This window comes from Vidua chalybeata, chromosome Z (genome assembly GCF_026979565.1).
Source record: "Vidua chalybeata isolate OUT-0048 chromosome Z, bVidCha1 merged haplotype, whole genome shotgun sequence".
NCBI lineage: Eukaryota > Metazoa > Chordata > Aves > Passeriformes > Viduidae > Vidua > Vidua chalybeata.
Window position 1 is genome coordinate 50,125,346 of NC_071570.1, and position 16,990 is coordinate 50,142,335.

The following is a 16,990-nucleotide window of genomic DNA, read 5'->3' on the forward strand; positions in this document are numbered from 1 at the left end:
AGGCTGATGTGTTTCCTTACTCACATGCTGATGGACACACCAATGTTCGTATTCACAGTGGGTATATCCTGGTACCTCCTTGGCTAGGGATTCCAAAATAAGATGCATGTTTATGTTGATCAGTTGTAGCCTGGTTACAGCACAGTTGATAATTTATGTCGTCTGTAATCAAAAATCTGGTTTTGATATGGAAATTCTCTCTATATGTCCTCACATAACCGTTGGCGAAACTGGGAAATTTGTCTATCAATTCAGCAATCTTAGGAGTGCTGAGCAACATTTAACAGGAGACTAAAATTTGAAAACTAGAAAGCTTGAATAAGTGTTAATTTAGTACCTCCACCTTCTTTCTAACAATAATAAACATTTTTCTTGTTCAGAGCATGAACTGGGCTTTTAGGAAATGCTTGGCTGTGAGGGTTTTTCTGATTTTTTAAGAAGCAATAGCTGCATTTATGTGGTCCAAAACCAACTAAAGCATGAATTAGGTAACTAAAATATCAGAAAACTGTGCAACAGAGTAGCAGTAAAGTTCCAAGCATGGCACTAAAGTCATTATGTCTGAGAGACAATCATAAAAGGAGATCAAACTTGAAGATTTTGGGGACGGCTTAGTGGCACATAACTCCATGCAAGATCAATTTTTAATGGAGAGCAGTTCTGAAGAAATTATTTGTGCGCCATTATTGATGCCTGACAGTTTATTAGCACATGGTTCTTTTGCAGCTGCTTTGGAGTCTTCAGGTACAAAGTAGCGTAACTTTAGAAGTGTTTTGAAAGAGCTATTCCTGTATCTCTTCAAGAGATTTTCTATTAAAGGAGCAATCAGATTGGTACATGTAACTGGGAGGAAGTTGAAAGCAAAAGGGTCCTTCTGTTAGTTATTTCAAATTTGTTATTAAATTTGGTGCTGTGAAATGCCACTGTTGAGTAACATGAGCAGGAAGTGTGTTACTTCTAATAAATGCTTTGTATGTATCACTTTGGGGAACAGTTACTACATGATGTAAATCCATTGATGTTAATAGTTCGGTGTGCACTGCAGTGAAAATCACCTTTCTGAATGTTACAATACTGGATGGATTAATTAAATTATACATAGGAAAAAAATAACTTGTTCCTGTCAGTCTTGATACATTAAAGTTGTTTAAGTATTTGGCTATCTTTGGTGCTAGCTGTCAAATAAATGCATGCATAAAGTGATCTTCTGGATTGTAAAGGAGGCCTAGGAAGTCATAACCTAGTTTGCAGTTACAATCTCACACTTGGCTGTAAAGTTTTTGTCTTTCACACTTGGCTGTAAAGTTTTTGTCTTGGCAGGATGAAAGGACGGTTATGACAACCTTGCCTCCTCTTTTCACAGGAGTTCCCTTTCCGAAGAACTTTCTCCAGATCTGCAAGAAGATACTCTGTCGGCTTTTTCGGGTGTTTGTTCATGTCTACATCCATCACTTCGACCGTATCATCCTTATGGGGGCTGAGGCCCATGTCAACACCTGTTACAAGCATTTTTATTATTTTGTGACAGAGCTCAACCTCATAGACCGCAAAGAACTAGAGCCTTTGGTAAGTGTGGCGTCTGGGCAAAGCTCTGGGAAATTTTCCTCCTCCCTTCACCAAGACACTCTCATCCTTATTGCAGTGAATTTCCTTTAGGAACAAGGTTTTTCATTCAACACAGACAATTTAAAGGGATGAACTCTGCCTCTCTGAACAGACCCATTCCTTCTGCTGCAGTATTTGTGAAATCTTTAGTAGGCTCTGTAGAAAGACAAAAGTGCAGTGTATGTTGTATGGAAAAACACAAGGTGGAAATTCCTGGCATTTGAAAATAGAAGTTCATTTGTCTTCTGCTTCTTCCTGTACTGTAGATTTAGTATATAGTTTTATTCTGTCTGCTTTCACTGGTCAGTAACAGCATGGCAGTAAGTCATAGCACTCACTTAAATGCATGTAAAGGGAACAGTTATCTATATAAAGGTGAATTGTGAGTTTTTTTAAGTCCTTAAGTAGGTGTTTGTGAAGGTATTGAGTGTGTTACATCCAGAGCACAATCTGAATCTAAGTGAGGTAGATGAAGTGAGACAGAGGTTCAGATAATTAGCAGTATGTAACAAAACCAGACACTTCCTTGTGGACTGAAATAGATTAAAATTAAAATCATTGTTCCAGAAGCAAGGGCCCAGAAATGGAAATGCTTTTGCTGTTGCTTGCAAATGCTAATAAAAAAAATATATATAAGCAGAGAAGGAAAAGTAAGGAACAATTCAGAAAGCAGGTAGATCCTCACTGTGGGTGTTTAGCCAACTTTAAAAGAGATCAGGGAGACATTTCCCCATAGGTCAGAGTTTGGAATATACTGTGTCATACAGCGTATTAGGAAGTGCTGGAATCACTGGGTTTTATTTTTTCTCTTTTTTTTTTTTTTTTTCTACACAGAATCACAGGACAGCTGAGGTATTGGCTGGCACCTGTGGATATCGTGTAGTCCAAATCCCTGTGTCACCTAGAAAGGGTACCCAGCACCACATCATGTTTTACTTCTTCATATGAAGGCACATTGCAAGGCCGTGTGTAGCACAGTTGATATGAAACAATTCTGAAAGTGTGGCAAAGTGATGATTGCTTGCATTTCTACCAGAATTGGAGTTGTTGCAGGTGTGGTTCTTGTATATACTTACACTGATTGGAGGAGAGTCTGTGAAGTAAGACAGAATGTATCATCTTGTTTTCAACAGTTTGCAAGGCCCCCTGAAAGACACTTCTTTGGCATGCATTTATAAGCTGAAATGAACCTATGGCTTTTATTTCTGCATAGGAGAATTTAATATGCTATATAAATATGTCCTAAGGGGTAGAAGGCAGTCCTGCTAAAGAGAGTTTTTCTGACAGACTAGTGATGCTAGGTTAGCCTGCAGCTATTAAACACTGAAGTTGGATCATAAGCAAGATACAAATCAGAATATCTCAGAGATAGGAATAGGTGTGATCTTAAGTCTATTACGGGAGCTTTAGAATACAGAGAGAACAAAAATGGTTTAATGCTGCAGTTAGTGGGTATCAATACCCCTGCACAAAGTTGACACATGGGGACAGAGTGATGGATGAGGTTACTCAAGCCCAGCAGCAGAGCAAGATAGGAATGTGCTTCAATTGGTGCGTGCTTTCCTTTTGTATTCCTCCCTTCACAAAATTATCCTTGGGATCATTGTATGATTATTAACTTTGCTGGGATTCACCATCTCTCAAATAAATGTTTCACCTGCTTCCCTCTTCCTGTCCTTGACCTGGGTGGGTGTCAGCAGTGTGGAAATGCAGGAAAAAGAAAAATCCTGCATTTAGTTTTCTCTTCAGCTGAGCAAGGAGAAGGGAGGGAATTGCCAAACAAAGCAGGCCTTACAAATAGTCTTGAATTTTAATGTGGTAGATCAGGACAACCTGTGGACTGCCAGGTTCACCATGACAGGAAATGAATCTGCATTATCTCCCTTAATTAGAAAATGGGCCAATAGATGATTAAATAAACAGACTGCCACATGCTTTAATAAATGGGAAGACAACTGATTTATCAACATAATTTTAAGAAGGGAGAATAATTGGGGAAGTTGGCAGTAGATTAATCATAATGTTAGTCTGCAGGACTTATGCTCTATGTTTAAAATAGATTTTATCAGACTTTTGCAACCCAGTGCAGCAGTTATAAAATCAAATGAAGAAATAATTCAAACAGGGTTCTCCCTCCCATCTGGGAGTTACATAACTTGTCCTTTCTGCAGTCAAAGAGGTGGTTATAATTAAAAATGCAACATGTCATTTTCCCATACCCATCAGCAGGTTAATTTGACAGATTCTTGAGTCTTTCTTAGGATTGCTTTATATGGGGACAAAAGAGGAAACTGACATAGTCACTGACCCCACAGGGCGTTCTGAGGAAAAGTGTCCAATTGGTTAATTTAGGGACAAAGAAGACATCTGAAAGCATATGATTTCTTCTTTGCAGCCAACAGACAGACAAGGCAGCACCATGAGAGCTCTCAGAAGACCTTTAAAGTCTGTCTCCATGGGGAGGCTTATGGGGAAGCATACTTAGCTTTAAGACGTGTTATTTGTTTTGTGCTTTTTCCCTGTGTGGCCAGCTTTATTTCCCACTGTCAGTAGTCCACCTTAATTCACTTCTGAGCCTCTTCCAATGGCCAAAACACTATAGGCATGAGGGTGCCTATTACCTTCATTCCACCCTCATCCTTTGTAGGTGACAGCTTGTCAAAATTCAAACACAGCATCTAAATATACTTTTTAGTGAGAATCTTTACACAGCTGCCTCAGCTCATAAATTTGTTGTTCAAACACTAGTACAGCTACGGGAAGTATTGCTCCTCTACTTCCTTCCTGTGATCCCTTTTCTCTGACAATGTATTCTACAGTATGTAGTACTTAAGAAATATACCATATAACTTTATAAGCACATAATGAGCAAAACAATCTTGGTTCATGGAATTTATTTAATTTATTGCCAGTTAACAAAACTTTTGATTACTGATCTGTGTATTGAGGATAAAAAAGGGAATTAAACAAAACAGTTGGCAAAGAAACACCTTTCTTCCCTGGGCTCTAATTCAGAATAAATTCTCCCTGCTTGCAGGTCTCCACTCACCTTGAGTTTGCTAGGTTACATTCAGATACTCCTAATCCCTTCAGGGAGGTGAGGGGCAGTTCAGGAGACTAGGGAGGTGTCTGTTGCTTGTTGCTTCTTACTTGTGTTCCTCCACCACAGCATGGGTTTACTGTAGGACACAGTCCCTCCACAGTGTCCCTGCTCTGGTGTGCGCCTATGACCCACAGTCCCTTCAGGGTTGTGTCTGCTCTGGCACACTGCCCTTCCTTCCAAAAATATGTCTCCAACCATATCCCAACAGTGCCACCATTTGTCTTCTCCTCTTAACAGCTGCTGCTTTCTTAAATATCTGTGAGCAGAGGCACCATGTGCTTCTCTAGCAGAAATTTTGGCACATGCTGGGTTTATTGTAGTGGTGTTAGGGGCAGATGGCAGTAGCTGGCTGGCACAGGACAGTACATGACCTCCTGCCACCATAACCCACCCTACTAGCCCTCTGCCACCAAAACCCTTCCAGTAAGGCCCAGTACAAAGCATACTCTTCTAAGTAAGTAATATGTGATCTGTTGGTTAAAGACTTACTTTCTGTTTCCAATTTTGTTTTAGGTTTTTTGTTTATCTCTGGGTAATAGGTCTCTTCATCAGTCTTCTTATGTGACATATAAAAATATCTAGCATTTGACAGAAGTCTTGTGAGCTTGAATTTAACAGTGTTTGCAAAGCACTCTGGTGCCACAAAGTAAGATTTGTACCAAGAGAAGAGCTTGCTCCTAGTTCTACCTTCTACGTTCAGCAGCAAACTGGATCCTTGTGACATACAAAAGAAATGGGAAGACCAGAGCTTTCTGTGTTCCTTAACTTGGTGTTTGCTGATTTGCTTTGCTGCTGCTATAGTAGTTACACTGATGGAAATGGGAAGTGAGCAAGCTTTTGTCTGCTGGGGGCTGATGGGTCCATCTGTCAGAGGAGGGGAAGAGCATTTTCAGTCATAGGCTTGCCAAGCTGATGAAGAGGTCTTTAAACTAAAGGTGCCAGTGGGAGGGGAATCTCAGTCCATCCCACTCCCACTAGTTTGATAGTAGTGCAAATCAGTTAGTTTCCCAGCAGATTCCTAAATAGATGGAAACTATTGATGGTAGCAAAATTTTCTTCGGATATCGGGGGTAATAGACAGCAGAATATAGTAATCTGCTTCACTTACTCTTCTCAAGTTTTTTTTGTTATAGATCACATCTATGAAAACATTGAGCTTTTTTTCAAAGTAATTTTTATAAACATTTTTTCATAAGAACAGAAAGTAATAATTACATTTTAATGACAAAAAGTAGAGAAGGATATTGCTTACCTGCACTGTTCTGCTTACTTTTGAAATGTTGGTTTCATTTAGATGCAGAGACTATCAGCCATGGTAGGAACTGGCTAAAACCGGGTCTGGAAGTGGTGACCATCAGTGGAGCTGAATGTATAAAAATGGTGAAGCTGGTAATTGCCTCTATGAGTATGGACTTCCTCTGCAGGATAAACAAGGACATGACAATTTTCTTGCCCCATTATTCTCACTGTAAAAGCTTCCATTGGCTATATAGCATGATTGGTTTCTGAAAACATTTTCATCTGGTATTTGGAGCTGCTTAAAAGTAATTATAACATGGAAGTCAAGATACCAAACCAAGAAGCCTCTGTTTTCACACAAGTTCCGCCAAGTCTCCTGTCTATTTCAAGATGTGCCAATTAACAGTAATGTAGTCATATAGTGCTCAGGTGAACACTTGAGAATTTCTCTTTTGTGCTTTTTGTTTTTCCAGAGTTACAGACCTGATAAGTATCAGTCCCTCAGCTCTGTAAGTCTTGTCACTCTGCCTCTGTGCATAAGGCCAAAGTAGCTACTGATATATGTCTAATTTATGTCTTTTCACTAGAAAATTAGCAGCTTTGCTGCATCTTTGTCTATACCACAAAAGAATGTTTGCTCATCAGGCAATTCATTGCCAGAAATGCCATAAATGTAGTAGAAATACTTTAAAACATAACACTTCTGGCACTAGTTCAATTCAGTACTCACAGTGGAAAACTGAGCTGTAGCAGGTTTAGCAAAACATGGCAAAATACTGGCATTTTGACACAGGTGTGCTCAGATGAAGCACAGCTGTGTGAAACAGGATGATTAGAAGGGACTTTTTATACAGATAAATTTTTCAAGCATATATTTTAAAATAAATTTAATTCACTGGATTTTTTTCCAAAATATCGCTTGTCTGCTTAGTTCTTTTTTTTTATATTGATAGTGAAAATTAGAATTTGCACTTTTCCAGTCCATATTCTTTGTATATCCTCTTATAATCTTCATGAAAGCAGTGAATGCATCCACAAATCAGTAGAGTCTGAAATACAAATTATTTGCCAATCAGTAGAGGACAGTTTGAGCTCAAGAGTGCAGGAGAACTAATCTCATTATAGTTACTGTTTTCTTGTTGTCACTGTCCTTTATAGCTGCCTAGTTTTACTTTTATACTGCTGCTCATTGCCATCAAAGTACAGCCCTTCAGATCTTTTCAAGGTGTCCTGTGTTATAGCACTTGGAAGAAGCAAGAAAACAGTAATATTAAGACACTGTTTTAAAGATACCTCTAGCTGTTTATCCTTCCAGACTTCCTAGTGTGTTGTGTGTACTGCCTGGATGGCTTAAGCTTTGGGCAGGTAACATGTAACTTTTTGTCTTGTTCAAACTTGTTCAGTCACTGCTACCAACTAGAAAACAGCGGGTTTTTTTTCTTTCAGAAGTGCAAAAAAACAACCAACTAACCAAAAAAACCCAAACAACCTAGTATTTCCTGCCCCCAGTCCAATTATGGTGTTAATATCCAACAGGATTTTCTTTACATTTTACAAGCAGAGAGAATTTCTTAAAAAAGTGATCTGTTCACTAAATAAAGAAGAAACCAGTTATAGGTAAATGCTGTCTTTTCCATGTCCTGCAGGAAATTAGAAGGAAATTGAGAACTCTAGAATTTAACACTGCTGAAAAATAGAATTCTCAACTCTGGTGCTCGAAGAAAGCGGAGCCTTAAGATGCACTGGAATTTCTGAATATATAATTCCTGGCACACATTTTTAGTGACTATTTCTATGGCATCAGCTGCTTTGCTTGCACTTAAATGAAGACAGAAGGACTTTCCTACTGATATTTTAGTTTACTGCTAAAAAAATGCCTATGATCTCCTTCCTTTAGCACTTCACAGCTCCCTTCAATAGTCTAGCTAGTCATAAGGCAATTGTAAAGGCAGTATAAAGAAGAAATTTCAGAAAAGCTACTTTGCTTAACTAAAAGTATGTGTTTTCTTAATTTGACCAGTACTTGTTGAGTGACTCTATTAGTTTTGTTGAGTGTTGGATTGGACTGTTAAAATTCTCTCTAAACCAGCAAAAACCAGAAAACTGAGAAGCAACAAGTCCACTTTTTCTAATTGTCAGAGGAGAAAAAAGAATCTCATGTCTCATGAGTTTAGAAGTTCTGCAAAAGAAAAAGGAAATGAGGAAAGAGGTATTTATTGTCCCATTTAATTAGATCTGTTAGTGTATAAAATAATCTATGTAATCTATGTAAAATACCTACTATATGCAACAAAATTATAGTTCACAGTAGAGAACTAACATGTCTCTTGATTAATGTTATGCAAAAATTTTATGCTAAATATAGTTGTAGTGTTTGCTTATTCACTCTGCATTACTTCAGTGTAAAAAGCTACACATTTCAAGTCCATTTAATATGGTAAGCTACACTAAACCAAATTTTTATTTTATTGTTACAGAAGACAAAAATATGCAGAAGGTGAAAATACCTCCTTGGAATATGACGATTTTAAGCAGGTCTGTCATCCAAATGCATGTACTTTGTATCTAGCTGGGTCTAACTCTACTCACAGGTGTATTTGGCAGGGTAATTTCCTGATCCCGTTCCTGCTTGCAGTGAGTTGATAAAATACTTTTGTCATCAGTGATAAGGGGTTACATTTGCAGACAGGAGTATTATCTGTGTCCTGCAAACATCACCAAACAAATACAGGAAGAACCAAATAGGATTATTGTCAGTCTGTCCTTAGCTTCAGAATAACTACCCTGAAGCCAAAGAGATTGTCTGAGAGATTAATTTAATGCTATGCATCATGATAAGAGACTCATTCAAGTGGAAGACATTGTGAAACCTAACAAAGGAAATTACCCAATGATCAATATACCCACTGGACAGCAATTACCAGTCTGTTGGGTGTTTTTCAGTCAGGATACAGAGAGAGCAGCAATGGAAGAAGTAGAAGAATTTCTTTTTTACTAACTTTGGAGAACAATTTCTAAATGAATATTCAGAGCATGGTTCTAACTAAAACTTCCATAAAAAAAAAAAAGAAAAGTTTTGTAGATTAATTTACTGTTACAGTTCTGGTGTCAGCCTTCTTATCCTGATCAATCAGCTGTCTGTATACTGATTAGTTGTGCAGCACAGGATCATAAACCTCATGATCAGGCGCTATTCCATTGTAAACAGTTTCTTTTGTCATCGGGACACAAAGAGCTTTGTCCACATGTTAATTATTTCTTAACTATTAAGAAGTTTGTGAAGAAAGCAGCAAGAAAAAGCAGCAGATGTCATAGCCATTTGTGCTTTAATGAACAGATCTTTCTCTTTTTCATCTGTTTATTCTGCAGTTGTGATTTGAATTACAAAAAGACTGTGAACTGGCTGCACTGGTGCATCACTGGGCCTTTCTGTGTGCATATACCATTCCCTGTGGCTGTGGCTTGCTTTTCTGTCCATGAGAGTAGGAAGGAGAAATGTTTGTCCCAGTGATGCTTGTGTTTGCTCAGCAGAGCCTTTTAGTCATGAACCTCAGGTCAGGTTGGATTTGACTGTTATGGGTCCATAAACTGGAAGACCTGTTTGTGTATCACGTTTCTGCCCAACACTGCTTCACAGGATGGTTGAATAGATCCTAAGTTCCTTACCTGTGAGACTGTGGTTAATGCTAGGCAATGGCTTTTGTTTGTGGAGGTTTTTTTGTTTGGTTTGGTGTGGGTTTTTTTGGTTGCAGTATTTGGAGACATGAGTGGCTCCCTGTGGAGTCAGTAAGCTTGGCAAGTGTATTTAGTGTGGTGCCCACTGCTGTCATGTCCTTGCTCTTCACTCTTGGTCAGGTCTTCCAGGCTGATGGGTACCTGCAGGCAAGGTATTCCTGCTTGTCAGCAGGTAAAGTTGTTTCTCTATCCACTTGTCTGCGAACACACATGTATATACATTTAAAAACCTCACTGTGTTTAAAACAGTTGTCAAAAGGTTAAAAGGAGATGCTTCCACATCATCCTTAGGCTTGCTAACTAGCAGCAGGAGGAGCTGAGGAGAGGGAATATCAAGACATGCTTTCCTTCAGTTTGGAGAACTGGAAGTGAGGATGGGACCCAGACACCGAAGGAGGATTTGAGTCTTTAAAACAACACTGGTTTTAGTGAAGCTCATTATTACATTTATTACTTTTCCTGATGTTCTTATAGAATACTATTACTTACATTGTTTTTTTACTTCACCTACTTTCGCATCAGCTTTTGCACAGAAGGGGCCTCTGGCTCCTGTTATATACTGGTACAAAGGTGATATTTGTTTGAAGGGTTTTTGCCTTTGTTTTGCCAGCTATATATTATACTCACATAAGCATAGAAATATAATTTTCCTAGAAGAACATAATTCTTTATGAGAAATTCATTCTTCTTGTAATCCATTCAAATGCAATTAATGTCTTGCCACAGGTAAATTTGTCATGTTAAAGAGATTTTCTCAGCTACTTCTGGCTATGTTGCATTTTTTCCATTCTTCTCCTGCTGCATTTAAAAGTGAACTGAGGAGTAAAAATTGAAATAATTAGGTATAGATTTATGTGCTGAATGTATCTGAAATTTATGTTGGAGCATTATGGAAGGGAGCGAACCAGACATTCTTCAGATATAAATATTGATTACCTTTTTAAATATTTCTTTTTTCCCTTCATCTATGAAATCAAGTTGGTACTCCCTGAAAAATATTCATGAATGTGTCCTTCCATGAAATCACAAATACTAACAAATCAGATAGATTTCTGATGCTTATAGAGTGGCTTGTTAGCATTAATTCCAGTAAGTAAGTAAATACTTGAAGGACTTCATAAAGAATAGCAAATTTTTCTCTTTATGTTCCTTAGAAGTGAGTTCCATGTTAAATTCTCATCAGTTACTGGTCTTGGGCATATTCAACATGTAGAATGAGTCCAGGCTTCTGATTTGGATTTTGGATTTGAAAAACAGCATGTACTTCTGCCTTCATTTTTTTTGGAGTTAACTGTGTAATCCAGAATTGATAGCAGGAGCAGGAGCAAGTCTGAATGTAGCAATGCAGAATGATGCTCTGGAGTGTCTTGTAATTAATTTTCAAGAGGAAGTGCATCTGCTATCAAAAGTTCTGGTATGGAGAGTTTCTATTAATGAACACAGAAAGACTTTGAAAGTTTTCAATATGTTTTCAAGTGCTCATGTGTGCTTGTCTGTGTTTGACTTTCTGATTCCCTTGTCTGTCTACCCTTTATATTTCATTCAATATCCATCTGGGACTGGGTATCACAGTACCTTAAGGCAAAGTGCATTTCCAGTCTTCCTGCCTTCTCAGAAGAGTCAGTTGATAGCTGGTTGTCATCTGCCGTGTTTGGGAAATACTCTTATGTGCTTTTAATCAGTAATTGTTAGTCAAGGCATACGTCTACACCTTTCCCAAATTAAAATGAACAGTGATGTTTCACAGAAGCACAAACCCAAGAAGACTCAGGAGACACTGAAGAACATTCAGCTTTTTGTTAGACAGCTCCACCCAAGGCCATGCAGCAGCAGAGTAACTAAGGATCAGATCTTTGGTGAGGTTTGAAGGGAACTGTTCTGTTGCATCCTGGGTTGCATTCAGATTAGGGCTTTGTAATGTTAGCCGGTTCTGTGTACCCCCGTGTTTCCCCCGGCAGCTCCAGGCTGCCTGCCACTGGAGCTTCCCCACGTCACTATTGTGACCACCCCCTGTTCATTCCTGAAACTTCCCTGCCAGTTTCCCCATCCCCGCATCCCTGTTCATCCCAGAGCCCTGTATCCACCCCTGTCACGTTCCTGTTGGTTGCCATGGTCCACGTCACCACCACATTACCTGTCCCCATTGGGCGAAGGGGCTTCCCCCCCCCCGTCAGCCCACCCCCTATAAAATCTCATGCTCCCCCAGTCCCAGGGCCATTTTGTCCACGCGGTGTTAAGGAGTGGCCGTGGTTCTCCATCGCAGTTCCACACGACAATAAAAGCTCTCCAGTCAACTGCACGGACAGACTGGACATTCCTTCACCTCTTTGCCTCGCCCTAGTGCTGGCCACAGAGCGCGGGCAGCCCCTGCTGGTGCGCTGAATGCAACGGCGCCTGGGACACGCAGCAGCCCTGGTCCCGTCAAGAAGCAGCGCCTTAGCCGGGCTCTACAGAGCTGCCGAGGACTGGGGAAAACAATGCGATGCCGCACTGTTCTGCAGAGTTAAGTGGAAAGGGGACTGTGTTCTAAGTTCTCTGGTGCCCATCAGAATCAGTGAGAGATATGCCAGCAGGCTCTGAGAAGAGTGGGTGGTTAATTTTTGAAGGTAAGTGTCTCAAAGGGAGCAGAGTCTGGCAAGTAGGAGCAGCTTGTTCAGTAACAGGCCAGCAGCAGGCTCTGCAGCACACAGGATGCCTCATGCTACCACCCAGCCAAGATTGGACATTGTGGGTATGACCCTTCCTCTCCTTCTTACCAACATTTTGAGTGAAGCTAACTTTTTCTTTGCCAGCATCCAAATTATATAAGTCTCTTTGAGAAACTATTTCCTGGTTGTTTTGTGAATTCCTCTAAGAAAATAACAAGTACAAGTGGGTCACTCCCACAAAGCTTGCACCAGTTCACTATCAAGGGAATCATGGGCTTTTTTTTTTTAAAGCACATCTAATTCACTGTCATTGGGTGAAATCAGTAAAAGCTCAAGCACATATATGCAGGCATGCAATGTGACTGTACTTGTGTGTCCTTCATTTACCAGTAGCAATATAGATCAATACAGAGAATGTTTCTATGCATCAGTGATGTCAATGTTTATTAAGGTTAAACGTTTTACTGACTTTACAGCTTTGGTGAAATTTCCAGAAGTGTAGCCTAGCAGCTGTTGGGACAGAAGGCCTTGAAGGAAGGAAGTTACAAAGCCATTTGCAGCAATATTCTCCTAACAGGGTGGGGAAATAGGATCTAGGGAGAAGACTGTGAATGTAATTGTATAACCAAAGAAACCTCAGAAATTAAGGGAGAAGGAAGCTTGGGGAGAATTTGTATTACTATAAAAAATTAATTCTGCCTCTAGAAAGAAGTTATAAATGGCATGATAGGTTCATGCTTCATGGCTGTCATAGCAAACTAGTTTAAAGCCCTCTAGTTTACATCTTATGCATAGATCATCTAAGTTCCTACTCTGCCCTTTTCCTGGACACATTTATCCCTATCTAGACTGCTATCTCTGATGCTATTGCAGTTTACCTCCCACTGTGTCTGAAGGAGGGTGGCCCAGTTTACAATGGCTCTGATATGGTCCATATTGCTCCCTGGACTGCTTTTATAACAGGGTAAGATGATACAGTCTGACTGAAAATTACTGTTCAGCAGAAATTGCAGAAGGAAGTTGCAGTGTTTTACCTCACAGCCTCACAGTTTACCTCACAGTTTTACATCAGCCTTGATTATAGGAAGGACACTACAAAAACATGCAGACACTGAATATGTGTAAAATTAGGGGCCAGCAAAGATAAAAACTGCCTTGAAATGCTTTAACACCTAATTAATCTTCAGTAGGAAGCTGTCCAACACTGTGATGAATTTTATTTAGTTCTGGATTTGGTGTTTGTTGCTCTAATGAAATAAACCTAATCACAGCTATTTAAGAAAAAAACAAAAACAACCCCCCAAAAAAACCCCACAAAAACATTTAAGGAGAAAAGGAGGCAGATTTTTCCATGAACAGTCAGCTTTGTCATCTTTATCAAACTGGAGGAGAATCCAGTACTAGTTCAGTTTACTGTATATACCACTGTGGAGATCACATGTTACTGTATAAACTCCTGTTTATTATTGTAATTACCGTTGTCTTTATAACAAATGACATTCTTTTACATGCATGGCAACAAAATAACAAGTAATGCAAGGTAAATATACAAGAAAGAAAAACTAGTTAAAGGTTTGGAAGGGGAGGAGAAAGTCCCATGATTACATGTAGGATTCTAGTTGGAAAAGTAATCTGTTAAACAGAGAGTAAGATACAGTTACAAAATTGTCATGAAGCCATTTGCATTAGATCTTAATGACCTTATAAATTACAAAAAATTATTCAAGCAAGCTAAGAGATTTTTCAGAGACTTCTGGTAACTTGGTAAATCTTAATTGATTTTCCAAGGTAAATGCTGTGTGGTCTGGTGTATGTGGATGGCTGTTGGTCAGATAATGCCTTTCCAGAAAATATGCTGACAAATATGAAGTTTTATAGAATGGGGCAGCCAGTTACCACAGAGTTTGTATCAGAGTGTTTGTAAATCAGATCAAATGAAATCCTATGTGGATCCCTGCCGGAGCCTTCCCCCAGATTGGGGTGACTCCGGGTGGTGGTAAAGTCTCTCCTCCAACCCGTGCCTTCAAAGAAAGACTCAGTAGTCTTCAGTCGTCTGGTCTCAAGGCAGTTTATTGCATGTTATCTCAAGGCACACAGACTCCCTGACATTATCCCTGATTTCTTCTCCCTCTGCGTCTCTCTCTGCATCTCTCTTCGTCTTCTTCTCTGTCTCCGTCTCTGTCCCTGTCTCTGTCTCTGTCCCTGTCTCTGTCTCTCGAGGGGCTGGTGCCATCTTTTATATCACACATTACGTATTAGGTGTTTATAGTTTTTCCCCAATGCCTATTACCTATGTTGAGCAGTGACTTTCTAAACCAATCTGTGAGTGCCAACACCACCAAGAACATGGGGAATAGGAAGAAGAAAGAAGGAGGACAGGGCACGCCCAAATCCCTCCATCTTAGAACCTCTGACCCCCATGTACAAAACTCAGACCCCTCTGTACAAGGCCTAAAACCCCCCTGTACAGCACTCAAAAATCCTACCTTTCACTTTGTGACTACTTCTATTATAATATCTAAACTTTTGTGATTTCTTGTTCTTCCTGCAAGGTTGGTAAATTGTTCCATGGGTCAGACTCAAGACCACAGGGGTTCCTGGCCACCTGCCAGGGTCTCAGAGGCTTCTGCCCTGGGCCCGGAACATCCAAGAGTGTCTGAGGGACACCTTGGGTTCCGACAGATCCCAAACCCCAGTTCCTAACAGAGTCTGTGAATGGTCCAAAACCCTATCCTAGAGATGAATGCCACAGCTCTGGTCAAGTCCTCAAGGTTTGTGTTCTGGTGCCCTTTGTGCCTGTGGGCAGGCAGAAATAACTACGCAGAGAAGGTATATCTAGGACTCCTGTTGGCTACAGGTTCAATGAGAATGATTTGAATCTTTTTTCTTACATTAAATTAAAAGGTTTCTGGCATTTGCAGTTGATTTATTTCTTAGGGCAGGGGGATGTAGCACCATTTACCTGACATGGCTAGGGATTTATTACATTATTAAAGCTGCCAAAAGTGGCAAAATGCTGTATTTTACTTGCAGTTATGTTCATTGTCCTTGAAAGTGACAGAAAGGGGCAGAAACATGGTGCCATATAAAACCACATGAATTTGCAGAGTTGCAGAAATACTAACAGTGAAGAGGCCTGTGCACGCTTTATCACAAATGCCATTTGTTTTTTTATTTCCCTTTGTTTTACAGAAAGAGATGACAACCAGGATGTGTCACTAAAAACTACCCACTGAATAAAAGCAAAGTCCAATTTCCTTCCTACTGCAGAGTTCAAGAACATGACAGCCCTCATGGACTGAGCCTGCTTGTTAATCCCTGAGAGCAGGAAAGTTGGGAGCCACAGTTATTGTCACAAATGCTTCTCTCCAGTGTCAACATTGTTAACCCTAAATATGTTGCTAGGAACCTCATCTGAGCAACATGATTATTGAGAAAAAGAAGAATCATATCAGTTCTAGCTCCTTTATCAGGGATAAGAACCTCTTCAGCCACAAAAAATGGCAGACAGTGCCCCTGCTGCTAAAGCTTTACTGCAATTCAGGTCCTTCGGCTGACCTCCAGACTAGTTGTTTTGAAAGGAAATCTGCAATTTTGCTTTCTTTTTCTTTTGTTTCTTGGTATGTGCTTTCTTTCCTAACTGCAACAGACTATTAAGAGGTTGTGGAATCAAAAAAGGCTTAGCATTTAATGCCCCCTACCCCGCTCCAGGCCCCCCAAAGCTTGGCCACCATTCCCAAATTCCAGATAGCCTTGTGTTTCCAGGAAGACAGCCATATCCTTCAGCTGAACAGGCAGGTTATGCTTCATTGTGATTCATAATATAATGACAGTGAGAGGGTTTCTGATCTCAACTACATGAACAGGGATCCAGATATAGCTCTCCAGTGCTGAGGCATTTTCCTTGAATTCATACTGTGACTGACAACAAATGTTCTCAGTATCTCTATATTACATAAAACCAGTAACAGTCATCATTGTCCTGAAGTACCCTATCTGTCATTCATATGACATTCAATACAGATATTACCATTATTATCTGTAATTTCATATCCTTTTATCACCTTAGGAAAAGGATCCTTCTCAATCACCTTAAAATTTAATCTTTTCAGAGAAAAATAAATTTAATTTGGGTAACTTGCAGGAAAATACAGTAAAGATAAGTAGTAAAAAAGATTAGAGCAGGAGGGAGTAATTGAAGGTCCCTGTTGCAGCTAAACAGTGCCCAGTGATATGACTTGCGTTATACACTGGACTAACACAATACTTTTTTCCAGAACTTAATCCAAGTAAATTAACACGTGTATGGATGGTCTAGAAGGCTCCATTGCAGCAAATCAAGTCTTCTATGTCAAATATGCCCTGAGGAGACTTTCTTCTGAAAAAAAAAATTAATGAAAGTGATACAGAATACCACAAGAGAAATACTTCTGAATAAATGGGAATCAAGTGGAACACATCTATGTATTCTGTACCTTGTAATGAATTTTGCATACTTGTGTTATTGTGAAAAGTTTCCTGAGTAAGTGCTGAACCCTGTTGTTGCCTTCTCCTTGAATAAGTTTAGGTATGTTTACATCTTCTGAGACAGAAACAGAAGAAAATCTCATGGAGTATCCAGTGATTGGAACATTTGAAATAGAGGGATAGCAGACACTGA

General features: G+C 39.6%; 1 protein-coding gene across 1 annotated transcript in view; it reads left to right on the forward strand.

Moving 5' to 3' along the window:
• The window catches only part of MOB3B (MOB kinase activator 3B), a 41,783-nt gene extending 26,095 nt beyond the window's left edge, over positions 1-15,688 (forward strand). Inside the window, exons 2-3 of the mRNA XM_053932817.1 lie at positions 1,364-1,566; positions 15,523-15,688. Coding sequence (XP_053788792.1) covers positions 1,364-1,566; positions 15,523-15,552 — 233 coding nt within the window. The 3' untranslated portion in view covers positions 15,553-15,688. The remainder of the gene's footprint in view (positions 1-1,363; positions 1,567-15,522) is intronic.
• Positions 15,689-16,990: the final 1,302 nt, after the last annotated feature.